The sequence below is a fragment of the Podarcis pityusensis genome (genome assembly GCF_964106645.2).
Source record: "Podarcis pityusensis genome assembly, chromosome: 17".
Taxonomy (NCBI): domain Eukaryota; kingdom Metazoa; phylum Chordata; class Lepidosauria; order Squamata; family Lacertidae; genus Podarcis; species Podarcis pityusensis.
In genome coordinates this window covers 38,126,372-38,149,858 of record NC_138042.1, presented here as the reverse complement: position 1 = coordinate 38,149,858, position 23,487 = coordinate 38,126,372, and the positions used below count along the sequence as shown (strand labels likewise).

Below are 23,487 nucleotides of genomic sequence, written 5' to 3'. Positions count from 1 at the left end.
TGTGTAGCTCCAGTGTTATTCTCTGGGCTGTTTCACATGTACATGAAACCACTGACTAGGGTCATTTGACATTTGGGGGATGTGACATAGCAGCCAACTCCAGGCATTGTGGCGGTGGGCACCCACAATCCTGAGGGTGAGATGGCGCCCCTAGAGTGTGATGCCAACAGTTTGATGTTGACATGCTACTCTGCTTCTCCTTTACAGCCCAAGCAAGTATAGTGGTGGATGTTCCAGATTAGTGCCTGGTCCTGGTGATGGACTGGATGAGAGTCAACAAACTGAAGGTCAATCCAGATAAGACAAAGTCATTGTTACTGGTCAGTTCTGCTGTCTAGATGAGTGGATTGTGTCCAGTTCTGGGTGGATTACACTCCTCTTGAAGGAGCGCATTTAAAGCACGTTCATTCCCTCAATGAATTCTAGGCACTGTAGTTCAACCCTCAAAAAATTACATTTCCCAGAAATCCTTAACCAAGGGCCCAAAATTCTTTTAGGGAAATAATGTGTTTTGAACGTGCTTTATAGGTATAGAGCAGAGCCACACAACTACACACCACACAACTACACACTGCGGCCAACACACTAGCGTGTCACAACACACAGTTTGGAAAGCTCTGTTATAGAGTGTAGGCAGCCTAAATTACAAGCTATGTACAGTTTATGAATAGTTTTTTTTTTAAAAAAAACCACCCACAAATATTTTGAGGGGAAAACTATGTATGTATGTATGTATGTATGTATGTATGTATTTATCCACCCCAATGTTACTTTACACTTCCTCTTAGAACATAGTACATAGTACAGTGGTACCTCAGGTTACAGACGCTTCAGGTTACAGACTCTGCTAGCCCAGAAATAGTACCTCGGGTTAAGAACTTTGCTTCAGGATGAGAACAGAAATCGTGTTCTGGTGGCGCGGCGGCAGTGGGAGGCCCCATTAGCTAAAGTGGTTAAGAACAGTTTCAGGTTAAGAACGGACCTCCAAAACGAGTTAAGTTCTTAACCTGAGGTACCACTGTATGCTCTTTTACTTTCACAAATGTATGAGATAGGTTAGGTTGAAAAAGAGTAATTTGATGAAAGACTCTCTGTTAGTTTCATGGCTAAGATAGTGTTTATTATATTTGTGAGTCGAGGACCTGCCACCCGCTTAGAGAAAAAAAGACACAAGGAACATGTATTTTAGGTTAATGGGCTAAATATGGCCACAACTTTATTGGTTACAGCATGTGAGTGGTATTGTTGTTGTTGTTGTTTTTTTGAAGATAACCTTTATTGGTTCTATGATTACATACTATACATATACGCATTAATTTACATTTACATTTACATTTACTCCTAAGAGCTGACTTCCCTTCTTCTGGCTTTTTAATGTCATCTCTAAGTTTTTCGCATGATCTTTATTGATTTTCTATATTGTTGTTCTTCTTTCAACTTTATCCATACAGTGTTTATATACAAATAAATATTTCTGTATGTACACGTCTTGTTTGTCTATATTCATTTACAGGTACAATTAGTTACCTTCATTGTATTTTACGTTTTAATTCATATTGTCATTAACATCCAATAAAGTTTCTTTTAATTCCCATTATGAGGTTTACGTCCATTCTACTGATTTCACTGTTTCCCCTTATCCTATGTATAACATAAATTTCCCCCATTCTTTTTGAAATGTTTCATCGCCCTGTTGTCAAATTTTCCCCGTTAATTTGGCTATTTCCACATATTCCATGACCTTGTACTGCCACTCTTCTACTGTTGGCAATTGTTGTTGTTTCCACACCAGAGCCAGCAGTAACCTCGCCGCTATTGTTGCGTATAGGAACAATTTCTAATCTTTCTTATCAATATCCTCTCCCACCATTCCCATTTGTTGATGCAAATACAACTGGAAGCTTCCCCTGATGTCACCGGGGTCGTGCCATGGCCCTAGCCACCAGCAGGGCATCGGATAGGATCCACAACCGCTGGATCCCTTTAATGGAATACCCAAAAGGTGAGGGGTAGGTGATGGCCACAACCTGCCCTCCAACACACCACACATATTCCAGTGCCTAACCGCCAACACCAGAAAAGTTGTGACGATTTGCTATGAGGTAGGCGAAAAATCAAGAGGTTGGTGCCAATTTGCCAAATGGAAAAAAATCCTACCAGGTGCCCTGGGCAACCAAGACAAAGGCATTTGTCCTTTTTTCAAGTATTCATTGATCTATCTTTATAAACATTTATGCACATGGATCTGCTTACGTAAGTTGTGTTGTACCTTTAAGATAATCGAGCACTGATACAGAATTCTTTCCATTATGTAGACACCAGTCATGTCTAGCTGGAGTGCAAAAGATGATGTGGAATAAGGCCAGGATCACAGCAGCAAATCAGCTGATCTCTTCCTCCTTGGATGCTAAGATAAAGTGGAATGCATGCTCCTCTTAAACAGGATTATAATGTAAACCTGTAGAGCAGGCATCCTCAAACTCGGCCTTCCAGATGTTTTGGGACTACAATTCCTATCATCCCTGACCACTGGTCCTGTTAGCTAATGTCAGGGAACTGACATCGGAGCTCGAGGCGGAGGGAAGGCTCTCAAATGATGCTGGAGAAGGGCCCAGCAGGGAGAGAGGCAGCTCCGCAGAGGGGGAAGCCAATCAGCGCAACACCAGGGAAAGAGAGGGGCTGATGGGGGAATCGGCGAGAGGGCTCCAAGACTCTTCACCGGACACCAGCGGGGAGAGCACGGGTCCTCCGCTACCCACGCCCACCCTGCGCAGAAGACTTCCGCGCAGAGAGAGTAGGAGGAGACTGGGTGTCAAGCAACTTTTATGTTGGAAAAGATTTAAGAAACGCCCACTGACGGATTCTGCTAGCGACTGAGGCAGCCATGAATTGAAGGGCTGTCCAGACAGAAAGGTTTAACAAGGCAACATAGCAGGGAGAGAGGCGGCAACTTACGCACGAGCAACCCCATACCATTATAGCAATCCGTCAGTCCCTGACGTTGCTTGTGCACAGCGGCAGGCAGCATCATGAGTAAAACCGGAGAAGCTGGCGCCACGGAGGGAGCAGCAGGAGTGCAAAATCTGGTGGAAAGGAACCAAGATTTGGAGCAGCATGTGGCTCTTCTGACGGCGCGGCTGGACGAAAGGCGGGCTCAAGATGCACAGGTCAGACCCACCCCCGTAGCAAGGAAGGTACTGGGACTGGTACACAAATTTGGAGGGAAGCCCCAGGACTATAGTGCGTTCCGAACGGAAATAGAGTACGCGTTAGAACTGCAGCAGAATGATTTTGCAGACGACGGGGAACGGGTTGCTTATATTGTCGGGCATCTGCAGGATGGGGCCAGGGAATGGATCAGGCCCCTAATGGCAACGCAGAATGCCGCCTTGAAGGACCTGAGGAAATTCTTCCAGGCAATGGACGCAATGTACTCCAGTGATGTACAGCAAAGTGTGACTTGGCGGGAACTGATGAACTGTAAACAGGGGCACCAGTCAGTTAGAGACTACTGGTCACGCTTTGCCATGTTAGTTCACCGGCTCGGGTGGGAACTGGACTCTGAACCCATTCAAATGTTGTTCGAGGAGGGGTTGTCCCCAACGGTGAAGGACGAGCTTTCCCGCGCACCCCGCCCGCAGTCGATGGATCAGCTGACCAAGGCTGTGCTTGCGATTGGTGTAAGGCAGGAAGCGCGGGCTCAGGAGAAGCGGGAAGGGAGAGAGCAACATTACCATGACTACCGCATTCCTGAAATACCAAGGCAGCCTTCCCCGCCGGCGGAGCCAATGGAAATAGATGGGGCGCGCGCGGGGGAGGTTTCAAATTTCAGCAACGGTCGCAAGAAGGAGGGAAAGGATTGGAAAACTAATAAGAAGTGTTTCCTCTGCCAGCGGCCAGGACATTTTGCCAGGGTCTGCCCTCAAAGAAAGGCCTGGCAAGGAATGGTGGGAGCTGCAGGGGGTGAGGAGGAGGTGCAAAAGGGAAAGGAGCAGAGAAATGACAACGCTTGGCTGCCACTCAGCGGGCACAGCAGCCAGGCCAGCAACCAATAGAAGTGCCCCAACCAGACCCCCCCAGGGCGGCTATAGCCATAGAAGCGGTGCTAGAACTCCCGAATGGGCACCCAGTCAAGGTGAAAGGGCTGTTGGATTCAGGCAGTTCCTGCAATTTCTTCAGCAAGGACTTACGCACGAGCAACCCCATACCATTTATAGCTAAGGATGATGGGAGTTGTAGTCCCAAAACATCTGGAGGGCCGGGTTTGAGGATGCCTGCTGTAGAGAGACAGCATATGCATGACTTTACCCTACATTTACCTTCCTCTCCAGGCAGACTTTTCAGATATTTGTCCCTAAACTCTGTATTCTCCTCTGTCCTTTTTCCATATTTTCAGCGCTTTTCCATCCAGCTGTCATTTTGTATTTTCCAACTGGTGGGACTGTGCAATCTGATTACACTTGCCCCCCCCCCTGCATCTGGAGGGACCACCGTTGGCCACAGGCCATCTGCTCAAACATTATGTTTTACAAGCCATTGGAGTCCTCCAAGTACAGTAACGTACAGATCATCTCACACCTTGTCACCACGGACAACTAACCCTCGCCCTCAATAACATGTCATGCTCCATGAGAGGGTTTGCACCTCTGTATCGCTTTCACCAATGCCCCCTTTACTTCCTTATTCCTTAGACTATAAATCATGGGGTTGAACATGGGAGTGACAACGCTATAGAACAAGGAGATCATTTTGTCGTGCTCTGCAGAGTGGCTTGAACCAGGCCTCATGTACATGAACATAGCAGTTCCATAAAACAGTGCCACCACAGCCATGTGGGACGCACATGTGGAGAAAGCCTTGCGCCTGCCTTCGGCAGAACGGATCTTCAAGATGGCTGCTAGGATGCGGACGTATGTGGTGAGTATGAAGGAGAAGGGGCACAGAAGAATGAGGACACCAACCACAAACACAATGATTTCGTTGAGTCGCGTGTCAGCACAGACCAGTTTCAGCAGAGCCAATATGTCACAGTAGAAGTGGTCAATGACATTTGGGCCACAGTAAGGCATCTGTAGAGTCTGAACTGTGTGCACCATGGCAAGGAGGAAGCCACACATCCAAGATGACACCGCCAACATGACACAAACTCTAGGGTTCATAATGAGTGTGTAGCGCAGAGGGTGACATATTGCTACAAACCGGTCGTAGGCCATCACGGCAAGGAGCACACATTCCGTGATGGCAAGGCCCAGGAAGAGGTAGATCTGAGCCCCACAGCCAGCAAATGAGATGGTCCTCTTTGGGCTCCAGAGATTGGACAGCATCTGAGGAACAGTACTGGTTGTGTACCAGATGTCCACAAACGAGAGGTGGCTCAAGAAGAAATACATGGGCGTGTGGAGTTGAGAATTCAGCCAAATAAGCATCAAGAAAATTCCATTGCCAGCTAGTGTGATGCTGTAGACCACAGAGAAAATCCCAAAGAGAACAATGCGCATCTTTGGGCTGCTTGAAAGACCCAAGAGGATAAATTCTGTCACTTCTGTTTGATTCCTCATCTTTTCCTGACACTGCAGAGGAGGAAACAGGCACCATGTAAAATATAACAGCATACAGCAGGGGTCCCCAGCCCTTGTGGGCCTCAGGAAACATTTGGGAATCTAAGATGTCATTGTGGGCACTGCAAAATACAATTTCATAGAAGAAGAATTGGCCATGTTCAGACCCAGAGCCAGTGTGGTGTAGTGGTTAAGAGTGGTAGACTCATAATCTGGGGAACGGGGTTCGTGTCTCCGCTCCTCCACATGCAGCTGCTGGGTGACCTTGGACCAGTCACACTTCTCTGAAGACTCTCAGCCCCACTCACCTCACAGAGTGTTTGTTGTGGGGGAGGAAGGGAAAGGAGAATGTTAGCCGCTTTGAGACTCCTTAAAGGGAGTGAAAGGCGGGATATCAAATCCAAACTCTTCTTCTTCTTCTTCTACCCCCCACCCAAAACAGGCAAAAATAAAAATAAATCCTGTGTCCAGGATGGAAACCTAAGGAAAACAGAAACAGAACTCCAACCTGTGGGGGTTGGTGGGGTGGGTCAAAATCCAAATAAATATGATCTAAACATGTTCTGGAGCATCACATCAACATACCGAATCATTGCTGTAGCACCAAAGAGATGCTACAGCAAATGCTGTCCACCAGAAATTTAATAAATGAACTCAGCATGGAGTAATAATGCCTCCCTCATATTCCACCAGGCAAATGTATGGTTTGCCTAAACTCCAGGCTATATGTCAAGTTAAAAGAAGATACCTCACTTACTCTTCCCCTTCATGGATCACTGCCTTGCCGTGGCGAAGGGGCTTGAAGAACTCAGAGAAGCTATGAGCCATGCCGTGCAGGGCACCCAAGACGGACAGGTCATAGTGGAGAGTTTTGACCAAACATGATCCACCTGGAGCAGGAACCGGCAAGCCACTCCAGTATCCCTGCCAAGAAAACTCTATGGACAAAGACAACAGGCATATAAAAGTTATGACGCTGGAAGATGAGCCCCTCAGGTTGGAAGGCGTCCAACATGCTACTGAGGAAGAGCGGAGGACAAGTACAAGTAGATTCAGAGCTGATGAAGCGGCTGGGCCAAAGCCGAAAGGTCACTCAGTTGCGGATATGCCTGGAAGTGAAAGGAAAGTCCAATGCTGTAAAGAAAAATATTGCATAGGAACCTGGAATGTAAGAACCATGAACCTGGGTAAGTGGGATGTGGTCAAAAATGAGATGGCAAGAATAAATATTGATATCCTGGGCATCAGTGAACTAAAATGGACGGGAATGGGCGAATTCAGTTCAGATGACCATCATATCTACTACTGTGGGCAAGAATCCCATAAAAGAAATGGAGTGGCCCTCATAGTCAACAAAAGAGTGGCGAAAGCTGTACTGGGATGCAATCTCAAAAATGATAGAATGATATCAATACGAATCTAAGGCAGACCTTTTAACATCACAGTAATTCAACTTTATGCACCAACTAGTGGGGCTGAAGAAACTGAAATTGACCAATTGACTTACAACACCTTCTAGAAATGACACCAAAGAAGGATGTTCCTCTCATTATAGGGGATTGGAATGCTAAAGTAGGGAATCAAGAGATAAAAGGAACAACTGGCAAGTTTGGCCTTGGAGAGCAAAACGAAGCAGGGCAAAGGCTAATAGAGTTCTGTCAAGAGAACAAGCTGGTCATCATAAACATGCTTTTCCAAACAACACAAGAGACGACTCTACACATGGACATCACCAGATGGGCAGCATCGAAATCAGATTGATTATATTCTCTGCAGCCAAAGATGGAGAAGCTCTTTACAGTCAGCAAAAACAAGACCTGGAGCTGACTGTGGCTCAGATCATCAGCTTCTTATAGCAAAATTCAAGCTTAAACTGAAGAAAGTAGGAAAAACCACTGGGCAGGTAAGATACAATCTAAATCAAATCCCTTATGAATACACAGTGGAAGTGAGGAACAGATTTAAAGATTTAGATTTGCTGGACAGAGTGCCTGAAGAACTATGGATGGAGGCTCGCAACATTATACAGGAGGCAGCAACGAAAACCATCCCAATGAAAAGGAAATGCAAGAAAGCAAAGTGGCTGTCCAACAAGGCCTTACAAATAGCGGGGGAGGGAAGGCAAGCAAAATGCGAGGGAGATAGTGAAAGATACAGGAGATTGAATGCAGATTTCCAAAAAATAGCAAGGAGAGACAAGAAGGCCTTCTTAAACGAGAAATGCAAAGAAATAGAGGAAAACAACAGAATGGGAAGAACCAGAGATCTGTTCAAGAAAATTCAAGATATGAAAATAACATTTTGTACAAAGATTACCATTATAAAGAACAAAAGTGGTAAGGACCTAACAGAAGCAGAAGACATCAAGAAGAGGTGGCAAGAATACACAGAGGAATTATACCAGAAAGATATGGATGGCTTGTACACCCCAGGTAGTGTGGTTGCTGACCTTGAGCCAGACATCCTGGAGAGTGAAGTCAAATGGGCCTTAGAAAGCACTGCTAATAACAAGACCAGTGGAAGTGATGGTATTCCAGCTGAACTATTTAAAATTTTAAAAGATGATGCTGTTAAGGTGCTACACTCAATATGCCAGCAAGTTTGGAAAACTCAGCAGTGGCCAGAGGACTGGAGAAGATCAGTCTACATCCCAATCCCAAAGAAGGGCAGTGCCAAAGAATGCTCCAACTACCGCACAATTGCACTCATTTCACACGCTAGCAAGGTTATGCTTAAAATTCTACAAAGAGGGCTCAAGCAGTATGTGGACCGAGAACTCCCAGAAGTGCACGCTGGATTTAGAAGAGGCAGAGGAAGCAGAGACCAAATTGCAAACATGCGGTGGATTATGGAGAAAGCTAGAGAGTTCCAGAAAGACATCTACTTCTGCTTCATTAACTATGCAAAAGCCTTTGACTGTCAACCACAGCAAACTATGGCAAGTTCTTAAAGAAATGGGAGTGCCATTCTGATCACCTCATCTGGCTCCTGAGAAATCTCTATGTGGGACAAGAAGCTACAGTTAGAACTGGATGTGGAACAACTGATTGGTTCAAAATTGGGAAAGGAGTATGACAAGCCTGTATATTGTCTCCCTGCTTATTAAACTTATATGCAGAATTCATCATGTGAAAGGCTGGGCTGGATGAATCCCTAGCCGAAATTAAGATTGCCGGAAGAAATATCAACAACCTCAGATATGCAGATGACACAACCCTGATGGCAGAAAGTGAGGAGTTGTTAAAGAACCTTTTAATGAGGGTGAAAGAGGAGAGTGCAAAATATGGTCTGAAGCTCAACATCAAAAAAACGAAGATCATGACCACTGGTCCCATCACCTCCTGGCAAATAGAAGGGGAAGAAATGGAGGCAGTGAGAGATTTTACTTTCTTGGGCTCCATGATCACTGCAGATGGTGACAGCAGTCACGAAATTAAAAGACGCCTGCTTCTTGGGAGAAAAGCAATGACAAACCTAGACAGCATCTTAAAAAGCAGAGACATCACCTTGCCAACAAAGGTCCATATAGTTAAAGCTATGGTTTTCCCAGTAGTGATGTATGGAAGTGAGAGCTGGCCCATAAAGAAGGCTGATCGCGGAAAAATTGATGCTTTTGAATTATGGTGCTGGAGGAGACTCTTGAGAGTCCCATGGACTGCAAGAAGATCAAACCTCTCCATTCTTAAGGAAATCAGCCCTGAGTGCTCACTGGAAGGACAGATTGTGAAGTTGAGGCTCCAATACTTTGGCCACCTCATGAGAAGAGAAGACTCCCTGGAAAAGACCCTGATGTTTGGAAAGATGGAGGGCACAAGGAGAAGGGGACGGCAGGACAAGACAGTGTTCTTGAAGCTACCAGCATGAGTTTGACCAAACAGCGGGAGGCAGTGGAAGATAGGAGTGCCTGGCGTGCTCTGGTCCATGGGGTCACGAAGAGGCGGACACGACTAAATGACTAAACAACAACAACACTTACTCTTTTACAGACAGGAGGTGAGGTCTGTTTTAAGGCATATTGTTAGAGACATACAATAAACTTGACATAATCCAGAATTGTCTCTGGACAGAGGAGTTGTAGCTGAAACCAAATGGGAGCTGCAGAAGAATAAGATTCTGAGACTGTGTTAAAGTAACACGCACAAATTAGCAGCTGAGCTAAAATTGCTTAAGGCACTATCATTATACTGGAAAAGTAAAACACATACCGACTTGAATGAATGAGAAACAGCAATCCACTAGCCTATCTATAGTTCAAACAGCTACATCCTATTCTTGATTAGGTCGGTTTTGTAGAAGACCTTGGATGGGAAACTGAAAGCCATTGGTCTCAAGCCATCCCAAGACTACAGTAAGTTTTATGGAGAATGCAGCACACAGAAAGAGGTGCTTTCAGTTATTCACATTTTTTAAATGAAATGTAAACTTGGCTTTCTCATTACGTACCCAGATTACAGAGGCTTGAAAGAAATTGCCAAGTTGTTTCCCCTTCTTGGATTTGTACTGTTGATGGCATCCATCAAGACCATAGAACGCCTCTGCCTCAAAATTACTCTGGCAATTATGAACCTAGAAAAGCATGTCAGCAGTGACTCCTAAAACAGTATGTATGTTTACATTTCCTTCTGGGCCCATCCAAATGGGGACCAGGAACAAATTATTAATCCACAGGGACAGGAAGAAGAACATGACTAGATTGCGTCTACGGAGGGTTTTGCCAACATTTCTGAGGGATTTCTTGTTCCTGATTTTTGATGTAAACATCCTACTGCTTTAAAGAAGCCGCAGAGATCCCATTCCAAACTAACTTTCTGATAAAACTTTCGAATTCCCTGGGCATTGTGTAATAGACTTTAGTCTAATCTAAACCAACATTTGAGGCAAATGTGGAGGTAGCTTGTTGCCAACTGAGAAGTTAAGGAGGATTCGTTGTTGTTTAGTCGTCTTAGTGGTGTTCGACTCTCCATGACCCCATGAACCAGAGCATGCCTTGGAAACTCTCACTTTCTTCTCAAAGCTTCTCCTTTTTTATGTCCATGGAGTTTTCTTGGCAAAATACTGGAGTGGTTTGCCAGTTCCTTCTCCAGGAGGGTCACATTTAGTCTAAACTCTTGGCTATGACCTGTCTGTCTTGGGTGGCCCTGCACGGCATGGCTCATAGCTTCCTGGGGTTATTCAAGCCCCTTCACCACGACAAGGCAGTGATCCATGAAAGAGTAAGGAGTATTAGAGACTCTTTAAAGTTTAAACCATCAGCATATCATGTGGGAAAATTGTGCCTGGATTGTACCAATGGAGGCTACCAAGAGGAAGTTGTGTAACAGGCAAAATCAGGTAGCTACCATGTCAGCGTGAAGGTTGTGTATTCTTTTACAAATAACTTTCAGAATCCAGGAAGTCCATAAACATAAGATAAACTGTATTAATTATTTTCAGAATAAAGAGGCTCTGTTCAAGGAAGCCATAGCGTCTCTGTTGCTGAAACATTCCTCTACCCAGAGACCCCATCCAGTCTCATTTTGTTCACTTAAGCAAAAACCACATAAAGTGAAAGTGTCTCACATCTTTCCCTCCCACAAAAGAAAGGAGCATATCAACCAATATGAAATATACTCAGAGTAAAGAGTGGATATCATGCTCTTTATTCAGCTCATAGTGGTGAGGAGGAATGAATGTCCCCTCAAAGTATCTGCTTTATATACATTATTTACATAATGGGCTGCAGTTGATTGGCTAATTCCAGAATTCTCCTATAGGCCAATCAGGTTGTGGATTCACTTCCATCTGGAGCCGGATTGGGTGGCTCTTGCAGACCAATCATACTGCTGCATTGTTCTAGGACCAATCAGACTGCTGCATTCTGAATCCTATTGTTCTAGGACCAATCAGACTGCTGCATTTTGGATCCTATTGTTCTAGGACCAATCAGACTGCTGCATTTTGGATCCTATTCAACTCAGTACATAACACCCCTCCCCTCTAAGTTCTAGTCCTGCCCGGGAGGTCGCATTCATAGTCCTCAAGGTACGCCAGCGGCCTACGTGTGTGTTGCGGCCTGGGGTGTTCCCTGGTCCAGGGTTCAGGATCTGGCTCGTGTTCCAAGGATGCTGGCTGTGATGGGGCCATTTGGTCTGGCGCAAACGGCTCGCTCAGTCGTGGTTCTGGTTCCGGTGTCCTTTCGGCCTTGCGGGTCCTCTCTGTATTTACTGATTCTGCCTCTCCTGCTGGTCCCTCCTGTTCTACAGGCCTCACTGCCCCACTGTTCCCTTGGGACTCCTCTGACCTGTCCTCCTCCTGGTTTTCTCCTGGGAATTGTCGCCGTATCTGGTCTCAGTGGCGGCGCGAGCATTGCCCCCCATCCGTTAGCACCTCGTACGACAGGGGGCCAGTGACTCTGGTGACTGTGGCGGGTACCCATGCTGGGCCTGCCCCAAAATTATTTGCGTACACTGGGTCCTGGGCCACGAAGGTCCGGGGGTTCCTGCCTTCCCCCACCACTACCTCATCCTGAGCTCTATTGAGGTGAAGGCGGTCCAATGGGCTCCGGCCAGTCGTTGATCTGGGGGTGCTGTGCTGTGCTAGAAGGAATGTGGCAAGGCGGTACTCCCAATCCCCTTGCATCATGCGGCGAAGGGTGTCCTTGGTGGTCCGCACCATGCGTTCTGCTTGGCCATTGGTGGCAGGGTGGAATGGCGCCGAACAGATGTGGCGGATGGCGTTCTGCGCTGTGAAGGTTTGGAATTCTCCTGACGTAAATGCAGTCCCGTTGTCTGAGATGAGAGTGTCAGGGAGCCCGTGGGTTGCAAACAGCCTGCGTAGTACCCGGATGGCTGCAGATATGGAAGTGGACGGTACCAGTGCAACTTCCAGCCATTTGGTGTAGGAGTCCACCACTATGAAGAATGTTTTCCCCTGAAAGGTGCCAGCGAAGTCCACATGCAGGCATGACCATGGTGCCTGGGCGGGCTCCCAGGACTGGACTGGGGCCCTTGGGGGATCTGGGTGGGATTCTTGGCAGGCCTGGCAGTGTTTGACCCAGGCCTCTATCTCTCCATCGATTCCCGGCCACCACACATAACTCCTGGCAAGGGCCTTCATTCTCACTACCCCTGGGTGTGTCTCGTGTAGGGCTGTGAGGACCCTTTTGCGGAGGGGCTGGGGAACAATGACCCTGCTTCCCCATAACAGGCACACCTTGTGGGCCGACAGTTCATGTTTGCGGGTTGTGTAGCCGGCAAATTCTGGCCCAGGGCTGCTGCTGGGCCATCCCCTCCACACCCAGTCCAGGACCCGGGAGATGACCCTATCTTTCTTGGAATGGTGTGCAACTTCTTGTGCCTGAATGGGGCGGTCGGGAAGCAGCTCCAGGCTCATAACCTCTTGCGCGGGTGCTGGGTCGGGGTCTGTTTCCAGTAGTGGTAGCCTGCTGAGAGCGTCCGCGTGGCCCATCACCTTCCCAGGGCGATGAATCAGTGCATACTGGTAGCTGGCAAGGAAAATTGACCACCTGAGGACGCGAGGAGACAGCACTTGGGGGGGTCTGCTTTTCGGGGGCAAACAAGCCAAGCAATGGCTTGTGGTCAGTCACCACGGTAAAGGGCCGCCCGTACAAGAAATCATGGAATTTTTTTACTCCCTTCACGATTGCCAGACCCTCCTTGTCGATTTGCGAGTAGTTCCGCTTGGTTGCATTGAGTGTCTGGGAAAAGTATGCCACTGGCACCTCTCTTCCATCCGGGAGTTGGTGTCCCAGGACAGCGCCGATGCCATAGGGCGAGGCGTCGCATGCTAGCACCACCGGCAGCCTCCCGGCGAAGTGTGCCAAGACTGAGTTTGAGACAAGCAAGTCCTTGACTGCCTGGAATGCGGCCTCCTGGCGCTGGCCCCACACCCAAGGGGCCCGCTTGTCCAGGAGTCTGTGTAGGGGATCCGCTACCACCGCCTTGTGGGGAAGGAAGGAATGGTAAAAGTTCAATAGTCCCAAGAAGGCCTGAAGTTCAATCTTGCTCTTGGGCGCTGGGGCATCACAAACGGCCCATACCTTGTCCCCAGTCAGGTGGATCCCTTCTGCATCCACCATAAATCCCAGAAAGTCCACCTGAGGCACTTCTAGTAGACATTTTCCCCGCTTCACCTTGAGACCCGCCATCTGGAAACGGTGCAGAATGGTGCGGAGGCAGTCCTCAAACTCCTCTGGCGTGGGCCCAGCAATCAACACATCATCGAAGAAGGGGGTGAGGCCAGGAATCCCTTTAAGGAGAGAGTCCATTCGATTCTGGAATATGCCTGGTGCCACGCTGACACCGAATTGCAGCCGCTTTACCCTGAACACTCCTCTGTGCATCATAATCGTCTGTGCCTCTGCTGTGGCCTCATCTACAGGCAGCTGTTGATATGCTTGGGCCAAATCCAGCTTGCCAAATTTTTTTGACCCAGCCAGGGTGGCAAGGACATGGCTGACCACTGGCACTGGGTATGCGTGGGCCATGAGGGCCTTGTTTATGGTACATTTGTAGTCTGCGCAGATGCGGGCTGAACCATTCGGCTTGACGGGTCTGACAGTTGGGGTTTCCCAGGGGGCATTAGGCACAGGCTCCAGCACTCCTTGCTCCACGAGCCGGTCCAATTCCTCGTCTATACGGCGTTTCAGGGCAAACGGGACCCGGCGGGCCTTGAGCCTGACATGTCGTACTGCGGGGTCAAGCTGTAAAGCAGTGGGGCCCCCCCGTATACTGCCCCAATTTCCCATCGAAAAGCCCCAGAAATTCCTTGCATATGGCATCCACGTTCACTTGTAAGCTAGTGCGGTTCACCCCGGTGACGGCTAGCCCCAGTGGTCCAAACCATGCCAATCCCAGTAAGCTAATGTAGGGGCCCTTGACCACAAGCAAGTCCAGTTGCCGCGTCCGCCCTCGATATTGCACCCTGAAGGTCCCCACCCCCATTGTGGGGACCTTATGTTTCTGGAAGTCCCAGCCAGAAGGGGCCAGCCTGAGTTTGGGACCCCCACTAGGACACAGTTTCCTTAAGGTCCTTGCCGAGATTATGGATAGAGTTGAACCCGTGTCAAGCTCCATGCGGCACGGGGCCCCCTCTATCTGTACCTCTGTGGGAGCCATGAAGTCATGGCAAAGGCTTGTAGCGCCACCTGGTGCCTCGCTGACCTCGGTGACCTGCATGTCCGTGCCTTGCAGTGTATTAAGTGCATAACCTTATATGGAGTTATGTTCCCCCTCTGGGCAGTAATTACCTTATATGGCGATGGGTGGGTAAAAGCCATGACCGGATGAGGTAACGTGAGACATTGGCAAACGGCCATGCGACAGGAGAGAACAAAGGAGAATAAAATCGGAGGAGGGTGGTCGAAGGAGCTGCTCATACCATCCTGAAAATATTGCTGGCTCTCTGTGTCTTTTTTCAAATGCTAAACAGCGCCATTTGTGACGGCTGACTTCCGTCATACCTCTACATAAATTTTCTCTACGTTGGGGTGGGGCAACTGGTATACCTGGAAGTCCGTGAGCTCTGTCAAGTTGCCTTGATGCGTTGGGCCCCGGGACCTGGTGCTCTTGGATTGGTCATCGGATGCCTGGCGTCAGGTGGGCTGAGCCCGACACACCCAGGCGATGTGTCCCGATTTTCTGCACTGCCTGCACTCTGCATTGCAGAAATGGCAGTTCCTCCTCTTGTGACTCTCCCCGCAGCTTGCGCAGTTCCCTCCTTCTCGTTGAGGCAGCTGTGGTCTGTGCGCTGATTGAGTGCGCTGCTGTACTTGGTGCACCTCCTCCCTGTCAGATCCTGAGTCGTCGGTGAGGTCTTCGTGGTGGACCCTTGGTTGGGACGGCAAGCTCGGCCGTGCCTCTTGCTTCGACCTCTCAGCAGCTTCTGTTGCCAGGGCCTTCTCCAGAGCAACCTGGAACGTTAGGTCCTTCTTAGCGTAGAGGCGTTGTTGCAGCTTCTCATCCTTCAGGCCACCGACGAGGTGGTCATGAAGCATGTTCTCCAACTCTGAGAAGTTGCAGAACAGGGCCGCTTGGTGGAAAGAGGTCACCACCGAAGTTATGGTTTCCCCAGGGGCTTGCCGCTTTGCGTAGAAGGCATTTCAATGAGTCACCACTGAGGGCTGCAGTGAAAAGTGCCCCTTCAGCAGTTCCATTATTGTTTTGTATGGAACAGTAGTGACGTCTTCAGGTGCAAGGAGAGCCCAGGTGATTTCAAGCGTCTCCGCTCCGCAGACGCTGAAGAATATCGCCCTCTTCTTGGCATCTTCTTCATCAGTGACCCCTTTGGCTTCTAGGAGGAAGGTGAAACAGGAGGCGTACGCTTTCCAGTCTCCGGATGCTGGGTTGAACGGCGAGAAGCTGCTGTCAGTTGCCATTCTGAGTTCCTTGTGTCCCGGAGCTGAAGCCTGGATACACGGTGTGAGGCAGCGGTGCGGCAGGTGGTGGTGCTGCGGTGCTGTGTGTGGCTGTCAGCTCAGCAGGATCCCACCTTCGTCGCCAGTGAAATATACTCAGAGTTGAGAGTGGATTTCATGCTCTTTATTCAACTCATAGTGGTGAGGAGGAATGAATGTCCCCTCAAAGTATCTGCTTTATATACATTATTTACACAATGGGCTGCACGTGATTGGCTAATTCTGGAATTCTCCTGTAGGCCAATCAGGTTGTGGATTCACTTCCATCTGGAGCCGGATTGGGTGGCTCCTGCAGACCAATCATACTGCTGCATTGTTCTAGGACCAATCAGACTGGCCATCCAACGTCTGATTAAAAACCTCCAAGGAAGGAGAGTCCACACCCTCGTGAAGGAGACCGTTCCACTGTTGAACAGCTCTTACTTTCAGGAAGTCTCCTTTCATGTTGCTTGAAGCCATTGGTTTGAGTCCTACCCTCCAGAGCAGGAAAAAACAAGCTTGCTCCCTCTTCCATGTGACAGCCCTTGAAATATTTGAAGATGGCTATCCTATCTCCTCTCAGTCTCCTCTTTTCCAGGCTAAACATACCCAGCTGCTTCAAGTGCTCCTAGTAAGGCTTAATTTCCAGACCCTTGATCATCTTGGTTTCCCTCCTCTCCACACATTCCAGCCTGTCAACATCCTTCTTAAATTGTGGTGCCCAGAATTGGACACGGTATTCCAAAAAACAAGAACAGATAATAAAAACAGTATTAAACATAATATGTTCTCTTAGAATAATTTATTATATTATAATAACTAGTTTTCCTACCGGAATCCCACTTTAAAACAATAACATGAGAACCCATGTTTCATTTAACTAGCTTTGGACTATTCTTCTAGAAACCCTGTGCTGAATAATCACTTGACCAAACCCAAAATCTTGCTCATTTCTTGCAGCAATAAAGATTGGAAGCTTTGACCCAATTATTTGTTAAAAGCTCAAGGAACAGAAGACTACAAGGAGAACCAACGCTGACCATCCCAAAATTTTCTGAGCTTGTTAAGTGTCCAGATGACATCATGGACCTCCTAACAGTGCAGCAATAAAATGGCTAGCACATCTGCAAAGCCACGCAAGGTCCAGTACGGTTTCAAATCAGATGGGGGACCATCTGTTGAGATGCCTTCACTGCAGGGGTGGGGTGGATCCTGGGATCCCTTCCAAATCTACAATTCTGTGATACTCCTCCCTATATGATTACCTCCTTAATACTCATAAAAACAATATTGCACTAGGGAACATACATATCGTGGGATTTGGTGCTCAGTTCAAAAATACTTTAAAAGGGAGTTTGGGACAAGACCTCTGAGGAATTTTGTAGCAAATAGCTATTTCTGTTTCAAATAAACAGGTTCAATAAGGAATGGGTGTATATAGCACCTGCTACTTCATTTCCTGGAACATCCTGTGAGCTGATAAGAGCTGCACCTCAGATGATGTCTCTCACCCTGGAGTGGTGCCACCCTAGCATCATATGTCTGACATATCCAGGTAAACAACTTTCCTAGGACCAGTGCTTTTTTCCCTTAAAAAAATGTTTAGGGGTACTCTCACTGAAATAGGTAAAGGTAAAGGGACCCCTGACCATTAGGTCCAGTTGTGACCGACTCTGGGGTTGCGGCGCTCATCTCACTTTATTGGCCGAGGAAGCTGGCGTACAGCTTCCGGGTCGTGACCAGCATGACTAAGCCACTTTTGGCGAACCAGAGCAGCACACGGAAAAGCCGTTTACCTTCCTGCCGGAGCGGTACCTATTTATCTACTTACACTTTGACGTGCTTTCGAACTGCTAGGTTGGCAGGAGCAGGGACTGAGCAACGGGAGCTCACCCCGTCGTGGGATTCGAACCGCCGACCTTCTGATCAGCAAGTCCTAGGCTCTGTGTTTTAACCCACAGCGCCACCCGTGTCCCACTCTCACTGAAATACTGCCCCTCAATGAGGCCAAACTTAGACTCACAAAATGTTTAGGGGTATGTGTACCCCTGCGTCCCCCCAGAAAAAAAACACCACTGTCTAGGACCAAACACAGGCTGCCTGATTTCATGAAATGCAGACAGGAAGAGGAAGTGGGACCAAAGGACTCTTGCGAACCAGCCAACTCTGTCTCCACTTCCCCATCTCCAAATCCCTCCATAAGGCTGGGGGTGGTGGTTATTGGGAGTCAAGTGAAGTGGAGGAATGATGGGCAGGGAAAGGTCTGGGCACTTCCTCCCCCCCCCCATTGCATCTCCGCCTCTAATTGTCCCCTTGTGCAGAGGTTCTTTCCTTTTTTTTCAAAGGGAATGGGCCAGGAAACTATTAAACACATACAATTTGCTGTTGGGCTGTTACTGCAAACCAGAAAGGCAAGAGAAAACATTTTGGTGGGATGCGAGTTCCTTTTCTCTCTCTCTATTTTCTCTCTGCCTCTTTTGTCATTTAATAAATCTCAAATATTACATGTAAGCTTTATACATAAAGTATATCCCACAAAAATTACCGGTGACATGTTAGACTACGGCAGCAACAGGGGAAACTTAAGGATCAAAAATAGCAAGAACGGGAGATCAATGCAACACTATGTTATATATGTTAGAATCTTGTATAAGAATGTCTAATTGTATGCATTTAAATAGTCTTAGACTAATAAACATTTGTCCCATTTGACCTTTGCTCCAAGTTTCACGAAATGTTTCTGAACAGCTAATTCTAAAAAATTGATTCTATAATGGCTTTAGCTTTATCCCACATTCAGGGTGGTCTCACATGCACTGTGACCCTAACATCATGAGCATTATAACTTTCAAAGCAGAGTGATACACTCATTCTCTGTGTATGCTCGTGTATTTAATGTCATACGGCAGAGTTTTGTTTATACTATATTCTGTTCATGATATTTATATCCTGCTTACCAACAGCGTTGTTTTTCATCAACACAGTAGAGTTAACGCAGAGAGTTTTAGTAAAAAAAAAATGTCTATTCCTCTTTGTTGCATGCCATGCAATTGTATACACAGTTACTGGAAAGCAAGTCCCACTGGGTCCAGTGAGACCCATTCATAAGTATCTTTGCATAACAGTGTATTTTAAAATCCCTGTCTTATACTTGGGGTTTGTCCATATCAGAGTTTACTGCACAAAAACATAGTTTGCATGACATTACCCTCAAACACTGCACATCTTGATGCTCTCCCTCTATAAATTTGAGTTTAGCTGATGCAGGAATAATCTGCTAAATTTGGGGAAAACTGGGGGAAATGTGCTCCGCTTGGGACCACAGATTTTGTTTCACTGTTTCGCTGTTTCCATGTGGGTGTATCAATGGTAATTTTAGATACTGCACTTTCCAAGCCAACTACTTCCTTCAGTGTTTTCATTTCTTTTCTGGCTGTGCTTGTAACTTTCCCCAGTGTACTCCTGAATGGAGTGTACACTTAGAAAAATATTTTTGATTGATTTGCTTTAATATATAATGTTAATGAACCACAGAAAACTAATAAATTGTGTTTGCCATTCTGCGTCTGAAATAATAGCAATTTAAAAGGCACAGATATGGGTGGCGCTGTGGTGTAAACCACTGAGCCTTGGGCTTGCCGATTGGAAGGTCGACGGTTCGGATCACCGCGATGGAGTGAGCTCCCGTTGTTCGGTCCCAGCTCCTGCCAACCTAGCAGTTTGAAAGCACACCAGTGCATGCAGATAAATAGGTACCGCTCCGGCAGGAAGGTAAATGGCGTTTCCATGCACCGCTCTGGTTTCACCAGAAACGGCTTAGTCATGCTGGCCACATGACCCGGAAAAACTGTCGGCGGACAAATGTCGGCTCCCTCGGCCAGTAAAGCGAGATAAGCGCCACAACCCCAGAGTCGTTCGCGACTGGACTTAACTGTCAGGGGTCCTTTACCTTTACCTTTTAAAAAGGTCTAAGTCATAAGCTGATTTGCAACAGGTTTAAGGCAGACACAAGAGCACATTTCTTTACAAAATAGATAATTGACTTAATTTACTGCCATGGGATGTGGTGATGACGGCAGCTGATGTAGACAACATTAAACCAGCTTTCACCAAACTGGAGTGCTTCAGATGTTGTTGGACTCCAACTCTCATCAGCCCTGACCATTACCCATGCTGGTTAGGGCTGAAGTGTTTGTAATCCAAAAGGGCACCAATCTGAAGGGCACCAAGTTGGGGAAGACTGCTTTTAAGCAAATAGACAAATTCATGTTAGACAGTCCTATCAATATCTATGAGCCATTATACCTAAATGGACTTCTTCTATGGAAGCAGTGTTGGGAACAGACAGGGCTGGGCATCACTCTGCATTGCTTTTGAGAACCTGATAGTATCCGGCTTATGTTGGGAACAGAAAGTGAGGTCAGACACGTATATAGCCTAGTCCTTCAGAGCAGTTCTTATGATGGTATCAATAAAGGTGCCAAGAAAAGGTAGGTTCTTAAAAGGCTTCTACATTTGTCCTTCATGCTCTATAGTGAGAATATAACAATTATATTCTCAAAATAATGAATGTTTTAATTCCTCCCCGCCCCCAAAAGTGTTCAGTGTCTGAACAAAGCCTACACACATACCATTTTACATGTCAGACCTCTTTCTGTGTGATTGGGAAGCCTGCTTTTCCATCCAGCTCTGGATAACTATCAACCATGTCTACCTCTCTCATTCCAGAAATGAGAGCCAGGATATGGGGTTGCATTGCTTTGAAGCCCAGTTCAAATTAATTTCCAGCATCACACTGTAAACAGTGATAACAGTGGATTATATTTTTGTCATTACAGGTGAACAAGCCAATCCTCCTTGGGTATTGCAACTTGTACTGCATCCTATACCTTGTGTATGTTTACAATAGAGTAAAAGATCTCTTACAGGTATGATCCCTCTTCATTAGATGATCTCCTCCGCATTTGCATTATTACATGTGCTGGAAGAAGTGAAGAAGTGCCTGCTGGTGCCATCCCTGAACTAACATGTTCCACTTGCCCCATATGTTCAGAATGATGTATGCAAAGGGAAGCCTATGTGTGTATCTTCCATGCAGTTGGGAACTCTGATAATGCAGCGCTCCAAATAGCATGGAGCTAATTCTACCCATGCAGGCTCCCTTCTGCAGACACTTCACCTGATGCATCAAGCTCCAAGACCAGACATACAGCATCTCACGCAGGGTTAAAGGTATGACTCTACCACCTCCTTAACATGTTCATGCACCCATGGGGGAGGGCTATTGTCTATTGATAATAAGTATGACCAATACTTTCCATTCCCTTCATTTAAATGCAAGCATCATGCTATTCTTTTTGTTCAGAAATGAGACTGTAAGGGCATCATGAGAAATCCTTCTCATTTTTAGATGTGATTAAGAAAAGCCTAGGTAAAGGTAAAGGGACCCCTGACCATTAGGTCCAGTCGTGGCCGACTCTGGGGTTGCGGCGCTCATCTCGCTTTATTGGCCGAGGGAGCTGGCGTACAGCTTCCGAGTCATGTGGCCAGCATGACTAAGCCGCTTCTGGCGAACCAGAGCAGTGCACGGAAACGCCGTTTACCTTCCCGCTGGAGCGGTACCTATTTATCTACTTGCACTTTGTGCTTTTGAACTGCTAGGCTGGCAGGAGCAGGGACAGAACAATGGGAGCTCATCCCGTCGCAGAGATTCGAACCGCCGACCTTCTGATCAGCAAGTCCTAGGCTCTGTGGTTTAACCCACAGTGCCACCCGCGTACCTAGATGCTTATTGCCATGGTGAAGCTCTCCACAGGCCAGAAAGAAATTTGCCCAATCCCAATGATCAGGGACACCCACCCCCCAAAAAAGAAAAATTGCTGGGGGGGGCGGGAACGACTGTCCCAACTCTATTATTAAGGGGGAAAGATAATGGTACATGTAGAAATAAATGATATTTTGTAAGTTTATTTAATCCAAACTAAGACAGAACAGGAATCATCTCAGATATTAACCCATTTCATGTTTATAGCACTGAGAGTGAGTAGTATTCTCCACTTCAGACACACAAGCCCAGGTGACAGGTTTCATCTCCTTCTTTTGTATAGGAAATGAGACTAGGAAGCTGCTATGAGGAACCAAACATTTGTGGCTGAATTCCTCCTGCTTGGTCTCTCGAAGAGCCTGAAGAGCCGTCTTTTGTTGTTTGGGCTTTTTTCTGTGACCTACACCATCACTCTGGTGGGCAACTCAATGATACTGATGCTCATCTGGCTGGACCCCCGACTCCACACGCCCATGTACTTCTTCCTGAGCCACCTTGCCTTTGTGGACATCTGCTATACATCCAGCACAGTCCCCCAGATGTTGGTGAACCTACAGAGCCCAAGACAAACCATCTCGTTGGTTGGCTGTGCCGTTCAGATGCACATTTTTCTGACCCTGGCTATTACTGAGTGCATCCTCCTGGCAGTGATGGCATATGACAGGTATGTGGCAATATGCCACCCACTGCACTACACGTTCCTCATGAAAAAGAGAGTATGCATGAAGCTAGCCGTGGCAACCTGGATGAGTGGCCTTTTATTGCCAGTGGCACACACAGTCCTCACCTGGCGGTTGCCATTCTGTGGTCCCAATCTGGTTGATCACTTTTTCTGTGAAATGCCAGCATTGCTGAAGTTGGCCTGTGCCGATACCAAGATGGTTGAAAAGGTCACTTCGGTGGGATGCATTTTCACCTTGCTTATCCCCATCTCCTTTATCTTGATGACTTACATCCGCATCCTGGCTTCCGTCTTGAAAATCCAATCTGCCCAAGGACAGCACAAAGCATTCTCTACTTGTGTCTCTCACGTATCAGTGGTGGTGCTTTTCTATGGCAGCGCCATATTTATGTACATGAGACCAGAGTCTAATCACTCCGCAGATTTGGACAAAATAGTCTCTCTCTTCTATAGCATATTCACCCCCATGTTCAATCCCATGATATACAGCCTGAGGAACAAAGACATGAAAGGGGCTTTGGTTAAAATTCTGTCACAGCACAAGCTTTGTTGATTGAGAAATTGATTCCAGAGTGGGCTACTTTTTTTAAGTTCATGCTGTTGTATGCTATTGTAACAAATATAAGTTGCTACAAAAGTAGATGTACTTTGCCATAATATTATTTCTGCTACGGTTGTCAAGCAATTAAAGAAAATCTTGCATCAAGAGGTTTCATTTTATCTCTCTGGACTGCACTGCAACATTAAAAAAATAATAATCAAGATTTTAGTGAATTTGTTTAAACCTAGCTAAAAGGGGGGAAACAAATAATAATAATAATAATAATAATAATAATAATAATAAACATGTCACACCCTGGAAAGACAAAAGTACAAAGATACAGCATAAAGGGATGGTAAAGTATTAACTCATACAAAAATTCCCTTTAGAAATCATAAAGATATATAAAAACAAAAGTATTATCCACCTGTGAGTTCCATCACTATTGGGAATAAAGGTTCTATAAAGTCTTAAATTTGTCAGATGTTA

At 46.8% G+C, this 23,487-nt stretch overlaps 2 protein-coding genes across 2 annotated transcripts; one reads left to right on the top strand and one right to left on the bottom strand.

Annotated features, from left to right (window-relative positions):
• Positions 1–4,619: 4,619 nt before the first annotated feature.
• LOC308467115 (olfactory receptor 2A12-like) lies at positions 4,620–5,558 on the bottom strand (the record flags this gene model as incomplete). The annotated part of the gene is made up of 1 exon (XM_080988537.1): positions 4,620–5,558. The coding sequence occupies one exon, from the start codon at positions 5,556–5,558 to the stop codon at positions 4,620–4,622; it is 939 nt and encodes a 312-aa protein (XP_080844663.1).
• Positions 5,559–17,423: 11,865 nt separating this feature from the next.
• On the top strand, positions 17,424–23,040 carry LOC308466239 (olfactory receptor 2A5-like). Its single transcript, XM_080986968.1, has 2 exons — positions 17,424–17,506; positions 22,059–23,040. Exon 2 carries the CDS (start codon positions 22,081–22,083, stop codon positions 23,008–23,010), a length of 930 nt encoding a protein of 309 aa, XP_080843094.1. The 5' UTR covers positions 17,424–17,506; positions 22,059–22,080; the 3' UTR covers positions 23,011–23,040.
• The last annotated feature ends 447 nt before the right edge of the window (positions 23,041–23,487 follow it).